This window comes from Coffea arabica, chromosome 2e (assembly GCF_036785885.1).
Source record: "Coffea arabica cultivar ET-39 chromosome 2e, Coffea Arabica ET-39 HiFi, whole genome shotgun sequence".
Classification (NCBI taxonomy): domain Eukaryota; kingdom Viridiplantae; phylum Streptophyta; class Magnoliopsida; order Gentianales; family Rubiaceae; genus Coffea; species Coffea arabica.
The window spans coordinates 20428169-20452089 of NC_092313.1; the positions used below are offsets into that span (position 1 = coordinate 20428169).

General features: G+C 36.1%; 5 protein-coding genes across 8 annotated transcripts; 3 read left to right on the forward strand and 2 right to left on the reverse strand.

The window, feature by feature from the left end:
• The first annotated feature begins 1008 nt into the window (after positions 1-1008).
• On the forward strand, positions 1009-11519 carry LOC113731856 (pentatricopeptide repeat-containing protein At1g10910, chloroplastic-like). Of its 3 annotated transcripts, none has more exons than XM_027257335.2 (11): positions 1012-1383; positions 1705-1789; positions 2628-2891; positions 3112-3414; positions 4661-4765; positions 5331-5430; positions 5684-6003; positions 6944-7120; positions 7197-7325; positions 8393-8630; positions 9849-11519. In XM_027257335.2, the coding sequence occupies exons 1-10, from the start codon at positions 1085-1087 to the stop codon at positions 8618-8620; spliced, it is 2010 nt and encodes a 669-aa protein (XP_027113136.1). In that variant the 5' UTR covers positions 1012-1084; the 3' UTR covers positions 8621-8630; positions 9849-11519. The 3 variants fall into 3 exon arrangements, with proteins under 3 accessions (XP_071935868.1, XP_027113136.1, XP_071935869.1); XM_072079768.1 differs by having other exon boundaries at positions 1264-1383; positions 1694-1789; XM_072079767.1 differs by lacking the exons at positions 8393-8630; positions 9849-11519 and having other exon boundaries at positions 1009-1383; positions 7207-7325.
• LOC113731857 (3-ketoacyl-CoA synthase 7-like) lies at positions 9509-11221 on the reverse strand. Its single transcript, XM_027257336.2, has one exon. It carries the CDS (start codon positions 11219-11221, stop codon positions 9845-9847), a length of 1377 nt encoding a protein of 458 aa, XP_027113137.2. The 3' UTR covers positions 9509-9844.
• LOC113731858 (probable 3-hydroxyisobutyrate dehydrogenase-like 2, mitochondrial) lies at positions 11441-13805 on the forward strand. Of its 2 annotated transcripts, none has more exons than XM_072079770.1 (2): positions 11441-11570; positions 12630-13805. In XM_072079770.1, the coding sequence occupies exon 2, from the start codon at positions 12657-12659 to the stop codon at positions 13566-13568; it is 912 nt and encodes a 303-aa protein (XP_071935871.1). In that variant the 5' UTR covers positions 11441-11570; positions 12630-12656; the 3' UTR covers positions 13569-13805. The 2 variants fall into 2 exon arrangements, with proteins under 2 accessions (XP_071935871.1, XP_027113138.1); XM_027257337.2 differs by lacking the exon at positions 11441-11570 and adding an exon at positions 11655-12274.
• Positions 13806-19742: 5937 nt separating this feature from the next.
• LOC113731860 (probable 3-hydroxyisobutyrate dehydrogenase-like 2, mitochondrial) lies at positions 19743-21006 on the forward strand. The gene has a single exon (XM_027257338.2). The coding sequence runs from the start codon at positions 19798-19800 to the stop codon at positions 20707-20709; it is 912 nt and encodes a 303-aa protein (XP_027113139.1). The 5' UTR covers positions 19743-19797; the 3' UTR covers positions 20710-21006.
• An 823-nt stretch (positions 21007-21829) lies between these two features.
• On the reverse strand, positions 21830-23890 carry LOC113731861 (glutelin type-A 2). Its single transcript, XM_027257339.2, has 3 exons — positions 23493-23890; positions 22608-23337; positions 21830-22139 (listed from the first exon to the last, which is right to left on the reverse strand). Exons 1-3 carry the CDS (start codon positions 23692-23694, stop codon positions 21980-21982), a joined length of 1092 nt encoding a protein of 363 aa, XP_027113140.2. The 5' UTR covers positions 23695-23890; the 3' UTR covers positions 21830-21979.
• Between the last annotated feature and the right edge of the window lie 31 nt (positions 23891-23921).

Below are 23921 nucleotides of genomic sequence, written 5' to 3' on the forward strand. Positions count from 1 at the left end.
TAACGAAGGTTTTGAACCAAGAATTCCACGTGAATGGAATAGGCATATCTAAAGCAGAATGTGATATCAAAGCTCTTCAAGTTGTCAATATCATTATTATTTCTTTCAATTTCATATTTGGCTCATTTGTTTGTTTACACTTTTTTTTTTTTTTGTCAGTAACGATACATTTGTATAACCTACTCTATCCTAATATAGGGGGAGAGGAAGCTAAGAAGACTGTGGTAGGGGGCTAGTAGGTATACAGACTCAACTAGACCAAGGGAGTGCTCTGACACAATCCTTAGATTTTTTTCACTGAAGGTGAAATTTGAACCCTCACCTATAGTCCAAGAGGGACTTAAGCCCCTCCCTAGTGGCCACTGACCATGAACAGATGACTCAATTTCAGTTTCTTGAGGTACGAATGTAAATAATCAGCACAGCCAAAAATTCGAACCGTAAACTTGGAGGCCGCTGCAGAACAAGACCCACCACAAAAGCCCAACCAAATTAAAGAAAACTTCGACTTAGGGCACCTCGAGTTCTTGAAATTAGGTTTCTGTTCATGTATATTATAGGATGCCGAAAATGTCTTAATTCGAAAATTAATTCTACCCATCGTGGGACGTAAAATCTCACCTCCGTTTGCAAACATGTTTTTGTGATAGTTTGAAAATTAAAATGTCATAACTTGAATACATATCAAAATGATTTAACATGTTTTTGTGATTTTGTACTTTTTTGGATAGTACTTGCTTCTATGAAATGTTGAGGAAAAAGTTAAAGATGTGTTGATTGCAACTCGGTTTCAAATGATATCGAATTGAATTTTTCTTGTTATTTGTTATGTATTAAAAAATAATTGCTTGTATAAATAATTGATGGATCGGTTTTCAAAAGGTTTTACCATCGGAGTACAGCTCCATAAGACACGAAAGGCCCATTCGTAACTAAGTGGCTTCGATACAGTGGCCCGTCCGTTATCATCTATCCAATGATTATTTTTCTGGCCCATCAATGGCCAGTTAAAATGATAATCTTCAGCAGCCACGGTTCTTCCCCTCCAATTTTCTTGAACCGAGAAAGATTTTGAGCAGAGTTGATGGAGATATCTCTTGTATCTGGAAATGGGATTACACCTATCCCCAATAACCAGTCTCCATTAACGTGTTCTTGTTTCCCATTTTTACCATTTCCCTTTTCTGCAACTGCAGTTAGACCCTTCAAGAACTCCAAATTCACTGTATTTGCCACAACAACTGTTGGGCTCAATGAAACCCGAAATTGGCAGAGAAATGTCCCTCCAAAATCTTCAAAGATTGTTTCTTTACGCAACAAAACGAGACAATCTGCAATTCTTGATATTCAGGAATCCTCTGACTTGGACTCTGCTCTGTTAAGGTCCCTTTTCTCTTTCTTGTTTTAATAATCTTCGTGTGGTCTGATTACCTATTAATCTATACGTATTACTCAACATTGAGCAGTTTTAGTTTATTGGGACTGTGGAAATCAGCTTGTTAATCTGTTGAAAAAAGAAATGAAGTTTATCTAACTGTTGAGTTCGTATCATTAAAATCATGGAATTCTTTGCTTGCTTACTCTGGTATTATGCTTTTGTAGCGCATATTTAGAATGTTCTGAATTGGTATTATTACTAAAGGGTTGTAAAAAAGATTGGTAATTAGCAAGTTTAAGTGAGCGATGGTATCAGCTGGTTTGTAGGTCTGGAGGTAAGTTGAAGGCTCAAGATTTGAATGTTATTTTGCGCCATTTTGGGAAGCTGAACCGATGGAAGGAACTTTCCCAGGTTCGTTTTGATTTTTCTAGTTGTACAATTTTTGATAATCGGTTACCGCTATATGCTAACTGTGATTTTTGATAGTTTTTACACCTGTCACTCGTGACTAAATTATCGTCTATACTTCCCTTCAAATGATGTTAATTGTGACCTGAATTTCTTTGAATATACTGCATTCTATTAATTCTAATCGCCCTTTTTGTGCTGAACAGCAGTTGTAAACTTTGTACGAACTCTTCCAGTTTCTTCTATCATATGGTTCTCAAATATAATATATAAGTTAAATCATCCTGTAACTCTGTCCTGGAACAGAGTTCTCCAGATTGTTATGAGCATGTTGATTGTTACATTACTTTGGGGTTTTCACATAAATTCTTTAACTTGTGAATGTCTATTACCTGTAATTATATAGTGGAGATTACACTACATATCCCAGAAGCTTTACAGCAAGGAATATTACTGTTAGTTTCCAGCTGTGCATTTAAGTAATAAGCTTTTGTATAACGACAAGTTTTTTAGTTATTTTTTAAGCACCCAAGTCTCATGTACTAAGCATTGTACCTATAATTCACTAGTTCAGTTCCTCTTTGTTGCATACATCTATTGAGCATTGTAATTGCTGCATATGTATGTTTCTATACTTCTTTTTTGGTTTAAGCAAGGTTTCAATTTCTCTTGCTATTTCTATGCCTTAAATCTCAGTGTCAATTCGTGCATCGGTACTTTTAGCAGGGGAAAAGCTTTTCTGCTTGGTTGTCCTTACCGTCGACCTCTGGACACGTTTATTTTAGTCCCTTTTGTTTGCTTGAAAATAATGATTATGAGATTACATTTTAAATGGTTACAGCTTTTTGCCTGGATGCAACAAAATGAGAAGACGAACATTGCGTCTTACAGCGGTTATATAAAATTCACGGGGAAAAGCCTTGATCCTATGAAGGCATTAGACATCTACAACAGCATTAAAGATGAGTTGACAAGGAACAATGTATCAGTTTGTAACTCTGTTCTTGATTGTCTCGTTAAAAATGGCAAGTTTGAGAGGTGCCTCAACATGTTTCATCAAATGAAGCAAGCAGGCCTAAAACCAGACATTGTAACTTATTCTACGGTAATCTATTTCTTCACCCACTATTACTAGAGTTGTTTGAGGTAAAAAGGTGGTTGTATCAGAAATTTGGCCATACAAAAAAAAATGTGATCAACATCTAAACTCTTGATTGCTATTTTACTTGAATTTGAACCAATGTAGTTTTTAAGATTGATGACTTCTGTTAATAAAACCTAATGCTTTGCAGAAGTTCGTGATTTTTTCCTTTTTCCATTGTTAGCTACTTGTAGGCTGTGCAAAAGTCAAAGACGGTTATTCTAAGGCGACAGAACTGGTTCGAGAGCTGAAATACCATGGGCTGCAGATGGACAGTGTAATTTATGGTACACTTTTATCTGTATGTGCTTCCAATAATCAATGTCAAGAAGCAGAGCGATATTTTATGGAGATGAAGAGTGAAGGTTATTCTCCTAATGTCTTCCACTACAGCTCATTGATCAATGCCTACTCGGTTGATGGAAACTATACAAAGGCGGATGAGTTAATTCAAGAGATGAAATCAGGAGGGTTAGTGTTGAATAAGGTTAGGTGTTTTTTTGTATCCCCCTCTTACTCTGACTAATGAATGCAGCCATAAGTATACAAGTTTTTTTTAATACTTCCTTCTGCTTTTGGTCACTGCTAATTCTGTAGAACTTACTTTGCAATTGAATTGCGAAGTTGTTCTTAAAATTTTTGTTACCTGTTATAAGGAGGAGAAGCTATAATGAGAAAACAAAGGGGGGAAAGGAGAAAAGGAAAGGAAAATGTCAAAGAAATTCGAAGAAGCAAAACCGCCTTTAGCTACAGTGGTGTTTTATCGTTGTAGCTCAACAGATATAAGTTTAATTTGGTTAGCCTTTTGATTTTGAGGTTTCATGGGTTACTATGAGGTCCATATGTAAGTTCAGTGTACCTTAGTGCAGTTAGGATCTAGACACAAGATGCATCAGATGGTAATATAGATTTCAACAGGCTCCGAGAATAATGGGCCAGCTTTTCTTAAACTGAGTTGACAATTCATGTGTGAACATATTCGTTTCAGAACCATGAGTTGAAGAGGTGGATTCATTGCTCGAATAGTAATGAATCTTTCTTTTTTGACTGCTTTGAAATTCAATAACATGGGGCGATATGTTTACATTTGTATGAGTTGGGAATAAAGACAATAGGCTAATGATTGAGTTTTTTTTTACAGGATAAACTAGTCGGTCTGATCAGCATGTTATTTGAGAACAAATAAAGTGGCTTAAGTATGTACTGGTTTTGATATTAGAAGCTCCGGCAAGAAAAATATGTCTTTTGGACTATCTTGCTGATTATAAGTTTTGTCTTCAAGAAATTTGTTACCAAAGATATAGTACTTTGGAAATTGGCGACTCCCTGAATCTTATGGTACAGTTTCTTAAACAGAGTGAAGTTAACAATGATTCTACTAAATACTATTATCATGGTGAAGTTGTTGTCAGAATCTGTTCTTGTCATGTTCAGAAATAATAGAATTGAGCATTGGCAAACACTGTCTTTCCCTTTTCTAAACAGTCCTATTATAGATTTTTACGTTTTCATGCAATTCATAAAGTTTTCAAATGAGTCTTCTTTCTCTCTCTCTCTCTCTGAGGTGTTAAAACTTATGCCATGATACAGTATATGTTCTTGGTTACCTATTGTTCGAACCACATCTTTTCATTAAGTATACTGAATATCTTATCTTTGACATTTATGATTTCATAGTTTTATGGAACAGGTATATCTTTTCAATTATGTTCTCAAACGCTACATTCTTACAGGTTATTTTGACAACTTTGCTAAAAGTGTATGTTAGAGGAGGTTTGTTTGAGAAATCAAGAGAGCTGATAAACAAATTGGATAAACTAGGCTACGCAGAGGATGAGGTATACATACTTCTTTGCAATTGATATATTTTATGTATCTCCAAAGTTGTTAAAAGATTTTAATGCAATTGTTGCAGTTAGTACATGAATCCTTTTAGTTCTTGCTATGGGAAGGTAAGGAGGGGAGAGGGAAGGGAGAATGCATTTTTTTTTCCTTGTCTCAAGATGCGCATTTGCTCATCATTATGGCATTGGTATGATGCTCTAATGCCACACACACACACAGAGTAGTGGATATTTTTGAGCTCTTACAATTTCATGCAAACTACAATTGGTTGTTTCATGCTTGCTCAATTGCTGACCAGTTTTGTTTTACCTTAATGTTTTTTGAAGATTATTTATTTATTTTTGACATGACTCTTAAGGATCTTATTGACTTGCCTAGTCCTTATCTGAAACTAATAAATGATCCCCTAGTTGGCCAATTTTTGATAATGCTTCTCTATTCTACCTCCATCATCCTCTATATATCGCTTTCATCATCTGCTGAAACTGGTGTAATTTATGATGGTTCAGTTTTAAAAGCTTCCCTTTAGAATGTTTATAAAATTCTGTTTTACTGCAGATGCCGTACTGTATACTTATGGATGGTTTAGTAAAGGCTGGAAAAGTCACTGAAGCAAAAACACTTTTTGATGAAATGAAGAATAAAAATGTGAAAACTGGTATGTCTAGTTGCCACAATGTCCTCCTTGCAGCAATCTTTTAGTAGCCATCATCTAATTTACATTCAGTGTAAACTTTCATCCTGTTGTATCATGTGAATTTATTCAAAACTGGTTCATGAAACAAGTTGGAAGAAAGATTACCTAGGGGAAAACATAAAAGCATGAGAAAAATGTGCTTCATTGTTTTGTGATTTAGGAATGCCTGCTTGACCTAAAAGTAACTTAAGCGGTTTATTGTATGTATCTGCAGATGGCTATGCCTATAGTATTATGATATCAGGATTCTGCCGTGGTGGGCTCCTTCAGGATGCAAAGCAATTGGCTTCTAGCTATGAAGCAAAATATGATAGATATGATATAGTTATTTTAAATACAATGCTTTGTGCTTACTGTCGAGCGGGAGAGATGGACAATGTGATGAAAATGCTGAAGAAAGTGGATGAGTCAGCAATTAGTCCTGATTGGAATACCTTTCATATTTTAATAAGGTATTTTTGCAAAGAAAAGCTGTATATACTTGCTTACCATACCCTGGACGACATGCACAAGAAAGGCCATCAACCAGAGGAGGTAAACTAGAATCTGGCACTGAGGTTCATGACAGATGATTATGATGATAATAGTATCTGTGGTAATGTTATAATATGTCACTTTGTCAACAGTCCCTAGTAACACATGCTATCATTCTTGACTATGCCTAAGGAACTTCAGTATGGCTCTGCCCAGAAAAAAAGATCTCCTTCGGCCAACAGTGCTAACATGTGATTTGTGACCCACTTGCAAAGCTTTTTAGTTGTTTATCCTATTGATTGCTAACCAACTGCTGTTTGAATTCACCGGTACTATTTCTTTACTGGAGCAGCATTTCGAATGCCTCCTGTTGCTTGGGATGATGAAAAAATTGCACGCATCACTGGATATACATTTTCAGTTTGCATAGAATGTGTTGACCCAATATTATAAGATGCACACTACCTCAGATTCATGCCATGACAGAAGCAAAGCCTGCACTATGTGTACCAAAAAAGGTGTTCTCATTTTTAAATCATCATCTAACAAATTAACTTAGATGGTTGGAATTTTTATTCGTATTTCAATGGTGTTGGCCAAATTTTTCTTCAATTGAAAGACAATAAATATTTTATTTGTCTTTTCTCATTTATCTTCATCTGCTAAAAGATTTTATGGCTTTTATGCTACTAACGCTGTTATACCACTGAGTTTGGAGGCAGATATCCCACATTTTACATCTTTGTGCTTCTTGGGAAAAAGCTGCGTCTCATTATGGTCCCGGAGTTCATTTGGTTTTACAATTGTGGCTTCCTGATTCTTTATATCTATTCTTTTGAAAAATTAGATTGTGCTGCAATTTGGGGCTTTGAACATGTGTAACTTTGTAATATTCTTTGGAACGTGCTGCAACTGAATTATCTTAGATTTTGATAATTTGCTGCAGATTGAGACTCAACATTTATCTGCTTACTGGTTCTTGTGGGTTTTCGTGTTGCAGGAACTATGTTCTTCTTTAATTCATTATCTTGGTAAAACTGGTGCACATGCTGAAGCATTTTCTGTATATAATATCTTGAAATATAGCAAGAGAACCATGTGCAATGCTCTTCATGAGAAAATTTTGCACATTTTAGTTGCCGGACGACTTCTCAAAGATGCATACATAATAATCAAGGTATGCAATGACTTTTAAGTCAATCTTTATATGAATTTTTCTCATAAAAACGTGCTAAGCACTCTCAACTGTGCAGGACAATGCAGGCTCCATTTCTCAATCTGCCACAAAGAAATTTGCAGTTTCCTTCATGAAATCAGGCAATATAAACTTGGTAAATGATGTAATAAAGGCCATTCACAGTTCTGGGTACAAGATTGATCAGGTAGCGAAGTGATATTTAATTTGAATAAATCCTTTAAGAAAAATTTATTTGTCACTCTTGAGGTTAGTTGCATCAATCTGAGTTGTCTCCAAATATTTTAACTGTTTCCTAGGCTATTTGGTGCTATGCTACTTGAGACATGACCCATCAATTATCATATTTGAGCGTGATCTATTACCGACAGCAATGGTTGAAGTTTTAAAGAAGTGGTCTAGAGCAGATCATTGACTTTTTAAGTCTTGAAATCAGATGCAAATTAAGACCTTTCAATCTATGCAGAAAATGTTTTCCAGGGAATAAGTGCTGTACATATTGTGGTCCCTTCTTAGATGCTGGCAACCTTCCCCTTTCATTGAAATTTCCAGTGGCTAATCAGGCATTTAGGTTGATGTTGAGTAAAATCCTAGTGCTCAACGAACGTCCTAATTACGTCCATTTTAGGAACAGATTTTGTAAACTTGCATTGAAGCTCAAAGAAGATGGGAGAGCACTTTCCCTGCTTATTGCAATGATGTTCGGAGTGGATGCTATTTGGACTACACTCATACTTGTCCACATTCTGCAGACAAAGACACTGGGACATGACTAATGCTTCGTAGCTCCTAGGTTGTCTAATCTGTGGTTTAGGAAAAGTTTGATCTCCTCTTATATATCACATGCAAAATTGATTTTCTTATTGTCCTTCTGCGCTGATTGTGTTCTATATAAATGTGCCAAGAGCAGCTTTATCTGTGGTAATAAATTTTACTTGCTTATTTATTACTTGCTTATATAAATGTGCCAAGAGCAGCTCATGGGAAGAGTCAAAGCTGCTTCCTTACTTTATTGTGGAGTCAGAGTGGCTGATATGTGAACTGTGTATGCCATTCATTTAGACATATTTAATGCATCTAAGGTCTGATTAAGTAGACAAACAACTGGCAAAAGATTTCTATGCTTATATGCTTTCTATGCTTCTCAACTTTTGTGACTGTCAATCTGGAAAGATTTATCCGGCTAAAGTGTCTAGCTTAGTCTTCAGCTTGCAGATCCTGGAATTAATCTGTTTGTCATGTTATTTGTCTTAGAAATTATTTCATATGGCTATATCACGGTATGTTGAGGACTCTGAGAAGAAAGACTTGCTGCTTCAGTTGTTAAAGTGGATGCCAGGTCAAGGCTATTCTGTTGATTCCTCTACAAGAAACTTAATCCTCAAGAAGTCTCACTTGTATGGATGCCAAATTGTTGCTGAATTATTATCCAAGCAGCAGGTAGTGTCAATAACAAAATCTCGTCGGACAAGGACTAAATGAGGCAGTACAGGTATTTTATGGTTCCTTCCTGCTCTCTGGGTAATTATTTCTTTGGCAATTTTGAAGTTGGTTTCCAAGTTTATTTGGATCCATTCTTTCTGTCTCTGGTTAATTCAAATTGTTCCTGCAAATTCCACTTAATTTCGATGAAGTCGCATCAAATGCATTCTTTCTAAGAACTTGTATAGAGTGTATTTTCTAAAAATAAAATTTTTATAATAAAAAGTATTTAAGTGAAAATGTCTGAAATCTGAATCCACCTTCCCACCCCTCACAAATAACCCTCAAAGCTTCCTCTGTCATATGGACCAATTCCTCCCTCCCATTCCCCAGTAATAATCAATGTCTATTGCACTTCCAAAATTTAACACCAATATCTCTGAGCCTAAATTCCTCCAACCAACTTAATAATCACACATACTCAAAATTATTGTCATAGAAAATCAATCATAAGAAGGTTGAAAAAAGGCTAAAAATTGGAACTTTAATTCACAAAAAAAAGCCTTGGGCATTCCATAGTAGTGAAATGCTGATAGCAGCGCCTGCATGTGTATTGTCGTGGAAACAATCAGGAAATAAAAGAGAAGAATAGTCGTGTTATTCATCAACTTTTACAGGTGAAGTTCATTTATGTAGCTGTGTCCCTATGCTCATTTATTTGAGAATAAATTGATCTTTTACCATCGAGCTTAAAGTTGACTTTTACATCATCGCTTAACACATTCCAAATTTTGGTAAGTCAAATTAAGCCCCCATTATTATTTTTTTAATTCCAATAAAACCCACAACATTCTTGTAAATAACCTGAATGGTGTAGGAGGAGAAAAGGTGCCAAAAATTCTGAAGAATCCTAAGGGGATTTAGAAAATTTAGTGATAGCAGCAATAGTTTAGCTAATTACTGTAGAAGCTCTGGCCTTCATTCTCATGTGTTGCATTAAGTTTGCCAGGTTCTACGATAACCTGCAGAACCTGGTACACTTTCTCTTGCTAAGCCTATAATTGATTTACATTCTGTGCACTAAATTGTCCAGCAGATTAGATTATGACTTCTAGGAAGATATGTCGGAAACCTCTCTCTACATGCTCATCTTATCTATCCAGGTCTGTTCATAGATGTCACATGGCCACGGGTTTCCATCCAACCATACCAATTTTTGTCATGGGTGTAATTTCAACATGCATTAGTTGTCGTTTATGAACTAATTGATTTACACCCGAATTTTCAGTGATCAGCGATGATTGGGATCTCCACAGGATACAAATGAATTCTGTCCGACCATGCATTTCTTACATTTGGGTCAGGGTGAGAGATGCATTCCCAAACTGCACTGTTACATTTAAAGCCACTGCCAAAAGAGATTTGCCAGATTCTGTCCCCCTTTTTTACCCTCCCTTTGCTCTCCAAGTAGCATAACTCGTACCAGACAGAAGAAGATGATGTGTTACCAAATCTATACAAAGTCATTCTGGAGGCTTCTCCATCTTCCTTGTTCAGCCCAAGATTTTCCTCAATGGCATCAATTACTGCCCTTCCTCCAGCATGTATGCAAAAATGGTCAAAAGCCTTCTTGAAATTGGGCAGATGGATTTCGTTCTGGGTACTAACTGTCCAGATCTTCTTGCGGATAACTGACCATCCGTACAGAAGTTGTTCCGAGTAAGGCAAGACAGCTGGTGCCAAGTCTGTTATGTTTGTCTTTAGCGCATTTCCGGCCACATGTAGAAGTGATCTCGAAATGGACACCCCAAGATGACCAGATTTGTCATTCTCTTGGTAAACTGACATATATGATTGATCATTAGAACCCATGTGTGTTCGATAGAGATGTTTGAGTTTGTATCTAGCTGTCTGTCTGTCTCGCTTCTTGTTGGACAACAAAATGGCTACACCTCCCATCCGAAACAAGGCATTGGCTAAAAGCATGGACTTGACATTTCCTCTATAACCATTTGGAGTTACGGCTTCAATGCTTAGAACCAAAGCCAATGAATTGCTATGGACTCTTAGGAGGTCTTTTGCTAAACTTACAGCCAAGAGTCCGGCACTGCAACCCATTCCACTAAGGTTGGCACTCTTAACATTGCTTCTGAAACCAAATCTATTTATGATCATAGCTGGGATGGATGGTATGGGGCAGAATATACTGCAGTTGGATACAATTATGTCAATGCTTTTTGGATTAACCTTGTGTTTGGAGAGAAGGTCTTCTACGACGGTGAAGAGAACAGTTTCTATTTCTTCTCGACATCGTATCAAAGAAGAATCAGGAGGCATCTGATGTACAGATAAAGGAGCACAGGCCTCATTCCCGACACCTGATCTTTCAGCTACTTTTGTGTGAAAATCAATTGCCTCCCTCTCATGAACCTGACATCTTTCAGAGTGTTCAATGAAATGGGATGTTGGGACACGCAGGTTATCAGGTGGTAGATAGCAAGAGAAATCAATAAGGTAAATGCATTTTGATCTAATGTAGAAAAGATAAACAACCAAGAGAAGAATAGTGGTTACTAGGAGATGAAAGTAGACGTGGGAAACTGCAGCAGCTAGGAAGCTTGAAGAGTCTGTTAGAAAAAACTCCTGTTGTAAGGCTGTCATCTTTATGTTTTAGTTATTCTATGTGTTGTGTTATGTTATCTGGCTTAAATACAGTAGGGATTGCAGAAGAAAGATTTTTAGGGATTTGGTTTGTCAGACACTCAACAAACTATGGAGCGATGATAGTAGTAAAGCAAAAACATGGCTATCTTCTGTGTCTGTCATGCCAAATGCATTGCCGTGGATTGAAAGGCCTGGCAACCGCATGCGTGGTAAGAAGTTAGCCAACGACTAGTTGCAGAATCCTGTTATACTAAAAGAGACAAGTTCATAATCAAACTCTTTCCCTTCACCTGAAGTACCCAGTTAGATGCACCTTCCTCACTCCTGACGTGTTGGAATAAAAAAGGTAGATAAAGTTCCTTGTTACTCTCTTCCACTGTTTATCACTAAATCCAGACACAACTTATTGCCTTTTGCTTACGAAAACTCGACTTTCTTTTCTCATTTTGTTTTCGTATTGATAAGCAATTTCATGTTCAATCTTGTAATCCACTGAGTTTTGGCACAGTGGTTACCAAAAAGGGACTAAGGTTCCTCTTTGGGTTGTAGGTCGGAGGTGTCAGAGTATCCTTTTGATCTAGCAAGTTCTTACACACAGTGGTCTAATGTTGCTACTAGTCTCTTATACACGGTCTTTTTAGACTCCATCGTTGCCGTAAAAAAAAAAAAGGACTACGGTCAGGCTTTTGGATTACAAGAATGATTTCTGAATGAACTAAACCTAATACAGATTCCATGTTCCTAACGTCGTATACTAGGCAGTAGCCAACCAGTTCAAATTGGTTTAGGAATTCGGTCCTCATTAGCTTTTGAAAAAATGGCAAATGACAGATGCATGAGTTCGACTCGACATTTGATCAACGTGTAAGCGTCAAGTTGCCAGCAGAAGAAAATGTAAAGGACCAAACGGGAGATTCGGCCAGTTTACCTCCATAAATCTGAGAAAACATCTGCTTCAGCTTGATTCGATTGAAGCTCAATTGAAGCACCAAAACTTTTTTTGATTCGATTCTAAGTCGCATAACTTAGTTGCTACCATGACAATCACTGGTATAGAGACTTACTGCACTTGTGTTCTATGAAGCTTAGATTGCAAAATATTGATTCAAAGACTTCTCTCTTCTTTAGACAAATTATTATGCTTTTTATCTATTTGTATTAAGTTGATTTTAAACTCCATTATAGATTAGATTTAGAAGGCTATTTTCATATTTTGGTGAATCATCGAGTTTGTGATCCAAACACCAAAAACTCCAAACCGACTGCAGAATCATGATTTTGAAAATGTGAGCCTGGATATCCAAATTAAAAATGAAAATAAGGATCCGAATGTAAATAATTATACTCTGGTTTACTTTAATCACTTCTCTCATTACTGATCAAGCATCTTTACACGCTCCTGCAGTTCACTCTCATTAGTCATTAGTGAAGGATGAGCGCCCGCTACCCGACAACCATAACCCCGACCCAAACCCGAATAGGCTGGGTAGGCATAGGCGTGATGGGCTCCGCCATGGCCTCCCGCCTCCTCTCTGCCGGCTACTCCGTCACCGTCTATGACCGAACCCCGTCAAAGGCCGCCCCTCTCCAATCCAAAGGGGCCCATCTGGCTCCCTCCGTCGCCGACCTCGCCCGTGCAAGTGATGTCGTCTTCACGATGCTGGGACACCCATCAGATGTTCGACAAATTGTGCTAGAGAACCTTGTCCCTTCTCTCAATCCCAACGGAGTCATTATTGATCACACTAGCAGCCACCCCACCCTGGCTAAGCAGATTTATGATTCTGCCCTTGAAAGACACTGCCACTCCGTTGACGCCCCAGTTTCCGGAGGCGACATCGGAGCGAGAGATGGCAAATTGGCGATATTAGCCGGGGGAGATGAGGATGTTGTGAAGTGGTTAAAACCACTGTTTGATGAAATGGGGAGGGTGACTTATGTTGGCGGCCCTGGGAAGGGACAGCATTGTAAAATAGCGAATCAGATAACCGCTGGGGCGAATTTACTTGGGCTGAGTGAAGGGCTGGTTTTCGCGGATAAAGCCGGTTTGGACAAATTGAAGTTTGTGGAGGCTGTGAGAGGCGGTGCAGCTGGATCAATGGTGATGGAGTTGTTCGGGGACAGGATGATCAAGAAGGACTTCAAGCCTGGTGGGGTCGCGGAATATATGGTGAAGGACTTGGGAATGGGAGTGGATGTTGGGGAAGAGGAAGGGGGTGAAGTGGTGGTATTGCCTGGCGCTGCATTGACTAAACAATTGTTTGCTTCTATGGTGGCTAATGGGGGTGGGAAGCTGGGCACCCAGGGGCTAATATCTGTCATTGAGAAGATCAATGGCAGTTAAGATAACAAAGTGAAATCATAGCCTCAAGCAAATATCAAGTTGAGGTTCTGTTTGCCAGGATAGCACACTAGCTGAGCTTGTTTATGTAATGTAATTTTAATCTAAACCTCTACAAGGGCTCACGTAGCTTTTGAGGCTGGACGTGGTGATGGCGTACAAACTGTAAAATAAAACTCGGAGAAGGGGAATATGTGATGGTTAAAATTAGCGATGTCTACGTGTTTGCTTTTCGGTTTATATCAGATTAAAGTCGAAGTAGTGAATTACAATTGGGTGGCAAGAGAAGTTCTCGAGGCTTTCATTCATATTCTTCAACTCAGAAATTGATCAAACCCAAAAGAACTACCAGTTAAAAGCGCAAAAGAAAAAAAAAATACCCACGGAATTACACTCCTCGATTATTTTGTAGTAGAATTATGGAAAAATGGAGTACTTCGACCCACAATTGAGGAAAAAAGAGATTGATTTTTATTGAGTTAGTTGAAGAAGGGTTGAATGTCAAATGTGTACATCCAATTACCAAAAAAAAAAAAAAGAACCATCTCTTCAATTTGTTTTATATCTATATATATAACGAAAATTGGGACCCTGACGAGTATAAACCCGTTAAATAAAAAATCTTACACGACTTAAATTTAACATAATAGAACGACCATCTTCACTCTTCAAACTTCAATACCTTTCTTTCTGACTCCAATTTTTGTTGAATTTGATTAATTTCTTGTTTGAATATGAAATTGGTCAAAAAATTAATAGTTTAAATACTAAAAATCTTATACTAATAAGAATGAAATGTATCCATGACCCAAAGTTTAGGAATAAAAATTGGCCTTTTCCCCCCTTTATTACTTTAGAAACCCCCTTACTTCACTCCTCAAGCTTCTCTTTATTTCGTCATTTGAGATCTGACTGTTTTTGCCCTATTTCTTTTTTTTTTCTTATCAGATAAAATTAATCTTTTTAGACGTGAACAAGTAGGTAAAAATATGATTAAAATCACATATGTCAAAAAACTTGATAATTAGATTTTGGAGAGAATAATTAAAGCAGATTATAGCAAATCAAATTAAGTGGCCTCCCAAAGTTCATTAGTCTTTAGATACTTGTATATCTTTTTGTAGCCTTTGAGGTAGAAGTCCTCAAAGGCTAGGAGTCCTAGCCACCGGCCCTTTGGCCTGGTGATCACTGCCAAACATTTAAGTCTTGGTAGTGTTGGGAGGTCAAGATTCAAATCTTGCTTCCCACCAAATTGTCATTATAGGTGGCTGCTTTTAGTGACTTTCTCCGATGGAGTTTCTACTCTCATCGGTTCCCCCTCCTTAATTAAAATAGATTAGATTATAGGAATATTATTTTTGCGATTAAAAAAAAAAAGGTAGGAGTCCTCAAGTCCCAATTCTCAACTGATTCCTTTGGAGGAACAAAATTTTTGCCCTTGCCAATCTTGGTGTTGAAAAGTTCCACCAGCCCCGGATCCACGTTGAAAGAAGCTTGTAGCACCGAGGGATCCATTGCTTTCCCAAACTGATGTTTCCCCAGCTAGCTCAGCAAAATATGGCCTGTAACAAACATACATAAATGATAGTAGTAAATAGTAAATAATAAGAATCTCCAACAATTACTCCTTTTTTTTTAAATGAAAATAAGGATTGTGATTTTTTGCAGAAAAATTTTTATACTTTCTGTGAATACATTTCTTAATCACCTTTTTATCTCACATGTATCAAAATTGCTACAATACATTTTTCTTAAAAAAAAACTAAAAATAAGAATCCAAACGGAATTATTATCCTATCTTTTCTATTTCTGTGTTATAAATAATTATCTCCACCCCTTATAAATACTTCACAACTAGCATTCTTACCCGTGCTATGCACAGATTTATATTTCAATTAAAAACAATAATATATACTTATATATTATAGTATAGGATGAAATATATGAAAAAAGCAAAATAATTCAAAAAAGTGTATACTTAACATGTTAAAAAAAGTTTATTTCGTAAGTACAAAATGGACTTTCTTAATTTTAATATCTTAAATAAGTTGAAACCAAAATTTGTTTACCTATTGTCTGTCAATATATGATAACAATTTGAGTAAAATAATTTAATTTATAATGATTTACACGATAGAGCAATTGTAAACCTATTTATCAATATATCATGTTATACCCATATATCAAAATTTTTAATATTTAAAACATAAATTTTAACTAATTCATTTTCCTCAATTTTAGAATATTTTTTTCTCCCATTTTATAATCCTAAAATTGTTGAGTGCTTATAAAATATTGTTCTTCATAAACTTTAATATAGATTTTAAAAAAATCTTTGTAAGATGTGTTTTTAAAGTTTTCAAAATTATTAAAAACTATCACATTTTCCATCCTCCCTTATTTGCTAATTGGCTATCGGTTGCTTTTTATGACTTTCAAATCTCTTACCACATTATCATCTTTTCTGTCATGTCCCTATAGTCCCCTTCTTTCTTCTCTTCTCTCTTCATCCAACCTCGTTGTAGTTCATCTTCTTTTTTCGTCATTCTTTAACTCCTTACTATTCCTTTTTTTCCCTCATAGTTAGTCTCTAGCTTCCTATCCTTGACTTCCAATATTTCTCTATTATATTTCTCTATTATTCAAAATATAACTTAACATATGTTTATGTTACACTATTATAAAGTTGTAAGGATCGAAGACAACCAATCGAAAAGCCAATCGATAAGCAATTAAAAGATCACAAATGTAACAGTAAGTAAAAGGAAAGAATTGCAAACCAATTAACTACCCAGCTCCTCTTGAGCTTCAAACAAGCTACTTCAAATTGATGAATTACAATCACTCTTGTGTACAAAGGAAGGTTCACCTCCTCCTTGCCCCGAACTCCCTCGGTCAAGCCAGGACGTTTTACTATCCCTCAGGACAACCCTCACAGAGCTACACTCATGAAGTATTCACTCACAAATGAAAAGCTTACAATGAACCTCACACCACTAAGACTACAAATCTTCTTTGAAGAGTATTTTCTCACTAAAATCTCTCTAGATCTTTTGTATCTTCAGTGTGCCAAAGTTGTTTGAAGTATCTGACCAATCACTATTTATATAGGACCAAGAAAGAGTCTCATTAAAGCTTCCAACGGATAGAAAGTAGCTGAAGAGTCAACTAGCCGTTGGAGTGTCGAACGTCCGATAGCCCTGTTTTATGCGTCCGACAGCAGGCAGTGAGTTTCAGAGATTTTCTTCAATTCTTTCGGACGTCCGGTGCAAGCTCTTTGTGCTTCCGACAGCAAACAAACAGATTTGAGAAATTATCTTGTTTCTATCGGACGTCCGGTAGAAACATATTCAGCGTCCGATAGTTTCGTCGACTTCGAAGGATCCTATCGGACGTCCGAAGCATGCGTCCGAAATTGTGCAATGATTATCGGACGTCCGATCCTGACTTCTTGAGCGTCCGACAGCTTCAGCATACTTTGTCATCTTTCAATTGTACTTGATCTTTGGAACTAATTTGCTTCATAACTGAATAGATCTTTTAAGAGACATTAGTAACATCCATTTGTTTTGTAAACATCAAAAGATAGGGATCAAGATCAACAAAAGTAAATTTCACTGGTAAAAACACCAAATTTAGTTATTTTTCATATTAAATTTGAATTGAATGATTTCAAATTTTCAAAGAAGAAATATTGTCATTGAATCTACATTCAACCTCCAAATTGAAGAGTTAAATTTTGAAACAAAAAAAATTCCATAACTTGTAGTTTGGTTTTACGATTTTAAAATATACTTATATTTGTACTTTCAAAATAACTTTGAAAAGATAAAATTTGAAGCAAAAGAAAAAAAGAAAATCATAACCTTCAATTTGATTTAATATTTTTACAATATATTAACTTTACCTCTCACAATATGAAAAGCATATAAAACTTAAGATTGATCACAATAGTTGCAAGTATTGACATTTAAAAATGCAAATGAAAAACTGATAATATCTTATAAAACCTTAACTACTACAAAAAAATATATAAAAATGACTTAACAATTGCATATTTACATATGAAGAAAACAATAAAAATACATAAAATAATTAATCATACCCAAGATGATTCTTAGCATTTGGGTTTTGCACTCTTATTCATATTTAATTAAGGTCAAATTTGGATCAAATATATACAAATTTAATAGATATATAGTTTAGGGTCAAAAGTTCTATATGGTTTCTTTAAATTGCATTGTTATTCTTTTTTATTTTTGGTAGAATTGGTGTTGTTTTTATTATTGTTTTTCATCAAAAATAGAGATTTCAAATAAAAATTTTCATGTTGAAATGCTAGTAGTACTTTGCTTTTTATTTAGTAATTTCATAATTTAGCGTTCACGAATGGTACCATTCTTGATTTTTTTCGATCCATGACCGATGAATATTATTTTCTTTTTTGTTTTCTATATAATTTGCCTTTTTAGTTAGGATTACTAAGTTGAAGGATAAAATATTGTTATTTACTTTTTACTTTGAGTAAGTTTAGTGATGTTTCCTCTTTATTTACCTCATATTAATAGATTTCAAATCAAATTCCTATATAAGTGGATCCACTTCTTACTTTTTAAATTCAAAAGACATGAAAGGATATATAACAATTAAAAAATTTTAAAATTCTATATAAAAAGGAAAAGAATAAGGAGTTAGAAGTATTCTGATTTAATCATCATAAAAACCCTCCCTACAATACATATAGATTATTTTAAGTCTTTCTCCAAAACTTTACGAGCAACTATCACCCAAATATGAAAGTAATAAGCTAACCATTAGTACTCGCCTTGTTTTGAGCACGAAAGAAGTTCAAATCTTCCTTCCATTTTCCTTTTAATCTTCATTTGCTCCTCGTACCTCAATTATTCAAAAAAAAAATTATATATGGCAACAAGCTCAATTGAAGCGCCAATACTTTTTTTGATTCGATTCTAAGTCCCATAATTAGTTGCTGCTATGACAATCACCGGTGTAGAGACTTATTGCACTTCTGTTCTATGAAGCTTAGATTGCAAAATATTGATTCAAAGACTTTTCTTCTTTAGACAAATTATTATGCTTTTTATCTATTTGTATTAAGTTGATTTTAAACTCCATTATAGATTAGATTTAGAAGGCTATTTTCATATTTTGGTGAATCATCGAGTTTTTGATCCAAACACCAAAAACTCCAAACCGACTGCATAATCATGATTTTGAAAATGTGAAGCTGGATATTCAAATTAAAAATGAAAATAAGGATCCGAATGTAAATAATTATACGAGTCCCATGGTTTACTTGGTTAACTTTAAGGGATAATGTCAAAAACCTCCCCTGAGGTTCCTAAAAATTTCACTGAGCTCCTTTGAGGTATGAAAAATTTCACATACCTCCTTTGTCATTTAAAATGATAATTTTACCCTTAAATATTTTAATGAAATTCCCTTATTTGGTATGCTTATACTTAGAATGAGTTTTAAAATTATTTTTTTATTCTTTTTCCATCTCATTCCTTTTTTTTTAATTTGTTGCCAATAAAACTGTAGAATTACTATTATTACTTCTAGTTTTATTTGTAACCAAATATCGAACTAGTGATTTTTTTGACGAGTTAATTTTATATATAATCAAATGTTTTTACTGATCTTTGTTTTCTATTTTTTGGTATTAAAATTAACAATAAATAAAAAAAATAGCCAAAATCACTACCAAATTATAATAATCCCACTACCCGAAAAATTCAAAAATTCTAAATGAATTATTTCAACATTTTCTTTTCTATCTTATAAATCTAAATCCATAATAAAGTACCATCAAAAGTATCTTATCATAGTGATAAAATTATTATTATAATTGTTTATTAAATAGTAGGTATAGACATGAAAAATTTGGCACATTTTTCTTATAATTATACTAGATAATCTTATAATTGTATAGAAAAATAAATTAAAACTCATTACACATGGGCATTTTTGGATATTCATTTAAAAAATTGACCAAGTCAATATTATTTTAAGATTTTGTTACTAAAACTATCAAATCAAGGGAGGTAAGTATAGTTAATCAAACCTCAAGGGAGCTCAGTGAAATTATCAGAAACCTCAAGGGAGGTTTCTGAAATTATCCCTAACTTTAATCGCTTCTCTCATTACTGATCAAGCATCTTTACACACTTCCTCCTGCAGTTCACTCTCATAGTCTCATTGCTAAAGGATGAGGGCCCCCTTCCCGACAACCATAACCCCGACCCAAACCCGAATAGGCTGGGTAGGCATAGGCGTGATGGGCTCCGCCATGGCCTCCCGCCTCCTCTCTGCCGGCTACTCCGTCACTGTCTATGCCCGAACCCCGTCAAAGGCCGCCCCTCTCCAATCCAAAGGGGCCCATCTGGCTCCCTCCGTCGCCGACCTCGCCCGTGCAAGTGATGTCGTCTTCACGATGCTGGGACACCCATCAGATGTTCGACAAATTGTGCTAGAGAACCTTGTCCCTTCTCTCAATCCCAACAGCGTTATTATTGATCACACTAGCAGCCACCCCACCCTGGCTAAGCAGATTTATGATTCTGCCCTTGAAAGACACTGCCACTCCGTTGACGCCCCAGTTTCCGGAGGCGACATCGGAGCGAGAGATGGCAAACTGGCGATATTAGCCGGGGGAGACGAGGATGTTGTGAAGTGGTTAAAACCACTGTTTGATGAAATGGGGAGGGTGACTTATGTTGGCGGCCCTGGGAAGGGACAGCATTGTAAAATAGCGAATCAGATAACCACTGGGGCGAATTTACTTGGGCTGAGTGAAGGGCTGGTTTTCGCGGAGAAAGCCGGTTTGGACAAATTGAAGTTTGTGGAGGCTGTGAGAGGCGGTGCAGCTGGATCAATGGTGATGGAGTTGTTCGGGGACAGGATGATCAAGAAGGACTTCAAGCCTGGTGGGTTCGCGGAATATATGGTGAAGGACTTGGGAATGGGAGTGGATGTTGGGGAAGAGGAAAGGGATGAAGTGATGGTATTGCCTGGTGCTGCATTGACTAAACAATTGTTTGCTTCTATGGTGGCTAATGGGGGTGGGAAGCTGGGCACCCAGGGGCTAATATCTGTCATTGAGAAGATAAATGGCAGTTAAGATAACAAAGTGAAATCATAGCTTCAAGCAAATATCAAGTTGAGGTTCTGTTTTCCTGGATAGCACACCAGCTAAGCTTGAAATCAGCTTTTAAGTTCCTGTCTTCGATCATATATGATCAAGTACTTGCTTTTGCATCGATCATATATGATCAAGTACTTGCTTTTGCATTTGTAATTTAGTTGCATTCTTTATATTATTCGTGATGCAGAATTCTTGGTATAAAGAATTGGTGGATCTTAATTAGACGAATAAGGCCGACTTAGTATTGGTAATAAACCAAGGCTGTGACTTTTACTTGGTGTGTGTGCGTGTGTTTGGTTAAAGGATGTACCAATAGGACTAGAAAATCACAAGATATGTCTTGAGAGATACAAGGTCTATGGAGGAAATATCAAAAAAAATTTAGTGCAACTGTTAATTTCTTTGCTTGTTCTCGATAACTTGTAGCACTACCGGTTAAAAGCGCAAAAGAAAAAAAAAATACCCAAGGAATTACACTCCTCGATCATTTTGTAGTAGAATTGAGGAAAAATGGAGTACTTCAACCCACAATTGAGGAAAAAAGAGATTGATTTTGATTGAGTTAGTTGAAGAAGGGTTGAATGTCAAATGTGTACATCCAATTACCAAAAAAAAAAGAACCATCTCTTCAATTTGTTTTATATCTATATATAAAACGAAAATTGGGACCCTGACGAGCATAAACCCGTTAAATAAAAAACCTTACATGACTTAAATTTAACATAATAGAACGACCATCTTTACTCTTCAAACTTCAATACCTTTCTTTTCGACTCCAATTTTTGTTGAATTTGATTAATTTCCTGTTTGAAGATGAAATTGATCAAAAAATTAATAGTTTAAATACTAAAAGTCTTATACTAAAAAGTTTAAGAATGAAATGTATCCATGACCCAAAAATTAGGAATAAAAATTGGCATTTTCCCCCATTTGTTACTTTGGAAGCCCTTTTACTTCACTCCTCAAGCTGCTCTTTGTTTCATCATTTGAGATCCAACTGTTTTTGCCCTATTTCTTTTTTTTTTTTCCCCTTGTTAGGTAAAATTAATTTTTTTAGACGTGAACAAGTAGGTAAAAATATGATTAAAAGTACGTATGTCAAAAAACTTGACAATTAGATTTCGGAGAGAATAATTAAAGCAGATTACAACAAATCAAATTAAGTGGCCTCCCAAAGTTCATTAGTCTTTAGATACTTGTATATCTTATTGTAGCCTTTGAGATAGGAGTCCTCAAGTCCCAATTCTCAACTCATTTCTTTGAAGGAACAAAAAAGTTTGCCCTTGCCAATCTTGGTGTTGAAAAGTTCCACCAGCCCCGGATCCACGTTGAAAGCAGATTGTAGCACCGAGGGATCCATTGCTTTCCAAACTGTTGTTTCCCCAGCTAGCTCGGCAAAATATGGCCTGTAACAAACATACATAAATAATAGTAGTAAATAGTAAATAATAAGAATCTCCAACAATTACTCATTTTTTTTAATGAAAATAAGAATTGTGATTTTAAGTAGAAAAATTTTTACGCTTTCCATGAATATATTTCTTAATCATTTTTTTTTATTTCACATGTATCAAGTTGCTACAGTATATTTTTCTATAAAAAAAAACTAAAAATAAGAATCCAAACGGAATTATTATCCTATCTTTTTATTTCTGCGTTATGTATAATTATCTCCACCCCTTATAAATACTTCACAATTATTTCAAGTCTTTGTCCATAACTTTACGGGCAATTATCACCTAACCAGCGTTCATTTGAGAAAGATGCACGTTCAAAAGTCGGTAAGATGTGAAAAATCTTTTAGAAATTGTATCAATCGGCACGAAGAAGAAAACTGTAAATCTTCAAGATTAAAAAAAAAAAAAACTTCTTACGCTAACGATGTGACGACACAGAAATACTCCAATCCCTCCTCATCCGCAATCTTGGCAACAGGGAGGAACTTAGGCACGACGCATAACTGCCCGCTCTGCACTTTGGCTGCCAATGCATTCTTACCATTCAATCCCGCGATTTCAACAACGCCGCTGCCTTTGGTGATAAAAATCAATTGGAAGGATGCATCGGCGGTATACATCGGGGTTGACATGGAGAACGGATCCAATTTCGCAAAATTAGCACTTAGTCCCACTTTCTTCAGAAAAGGAAAATTTTCAGCAGTAGCAATGGTAAGTGATCCGCCCTGATTCACGTGGATGCTGGGCTTTGCGCTTTCAAAGTTGTATAACATATTGATGTTAGCATCTTTGCATGGATCTGGCAACGTCTGATTCTTTGCAAGTTTGACAATCAAAGAACCAGTTTGACTTTTAAGGAGCTGGTCTGATTCATCTTGGGTGAGATCGAAAGCTCTAGTGATAAAGTCAGTTGAGAAACCCCCGAGAACACCCTGGACTCCTGCCAAGAAGAAATAGTCAAACTGGGCAGGAGTATAAGTTTGAGCAGTTTCACCCAAGAATACTATTTCCACGTCAGAGTTGTCTTCCCCGGCATTATACCACCACGAGACTGAACCCAAAGGCACCGGGATTGCATCTCCCTTCTTAGGAGCTAAAACAACTTCTTTTGGGCTGTTTGGTAGTACGATTCCAACCCTACCGCTACCTGCAGTTAATACATACACAGTGCATAAAAAAAAATAATACATTATATATATATATATATATATATATATATATATATATATAGGCCCTAATCCAAGGATGGCCAGAATGAAATTTAAAAAGAGCTATATTTAGTTCATGCAGTTCTACTTTTACCTTGAACAAAGTAACCGATCTTGTGGCAGTCAGCATAATGGGGTAGAGCGAAACCCCGAGGACGCAAGACAAGCTTACCAGCACCTAACTTAGCCTCACTCAGTAAGGGAAACAGGGAAGCTGACCAAGTGTAGTATCCACCGCCTTCTCCCTCGAAGATAGTTACATCAGTAAACTGGGGTGCTAAGTTCACAGATGCCATGGCCGGTTGAAGACTTGTGGAGATAAAAAGAAGAAATGGAAATACTACTGTAACGGGAGAATGAAAAGGGAAAGTAGCAATACAAGACTTCAGCTAAAAACAGAATGAAACAGATTATATAGAGCTAGAGCAACTGGTCCGACGAAGGACGCAGTTGAGAACTTGAGATGTCATCCATTTATTTTATGGACGGTGCAGTCCTGAAGGGCTCCAACTAGCAGCTATTA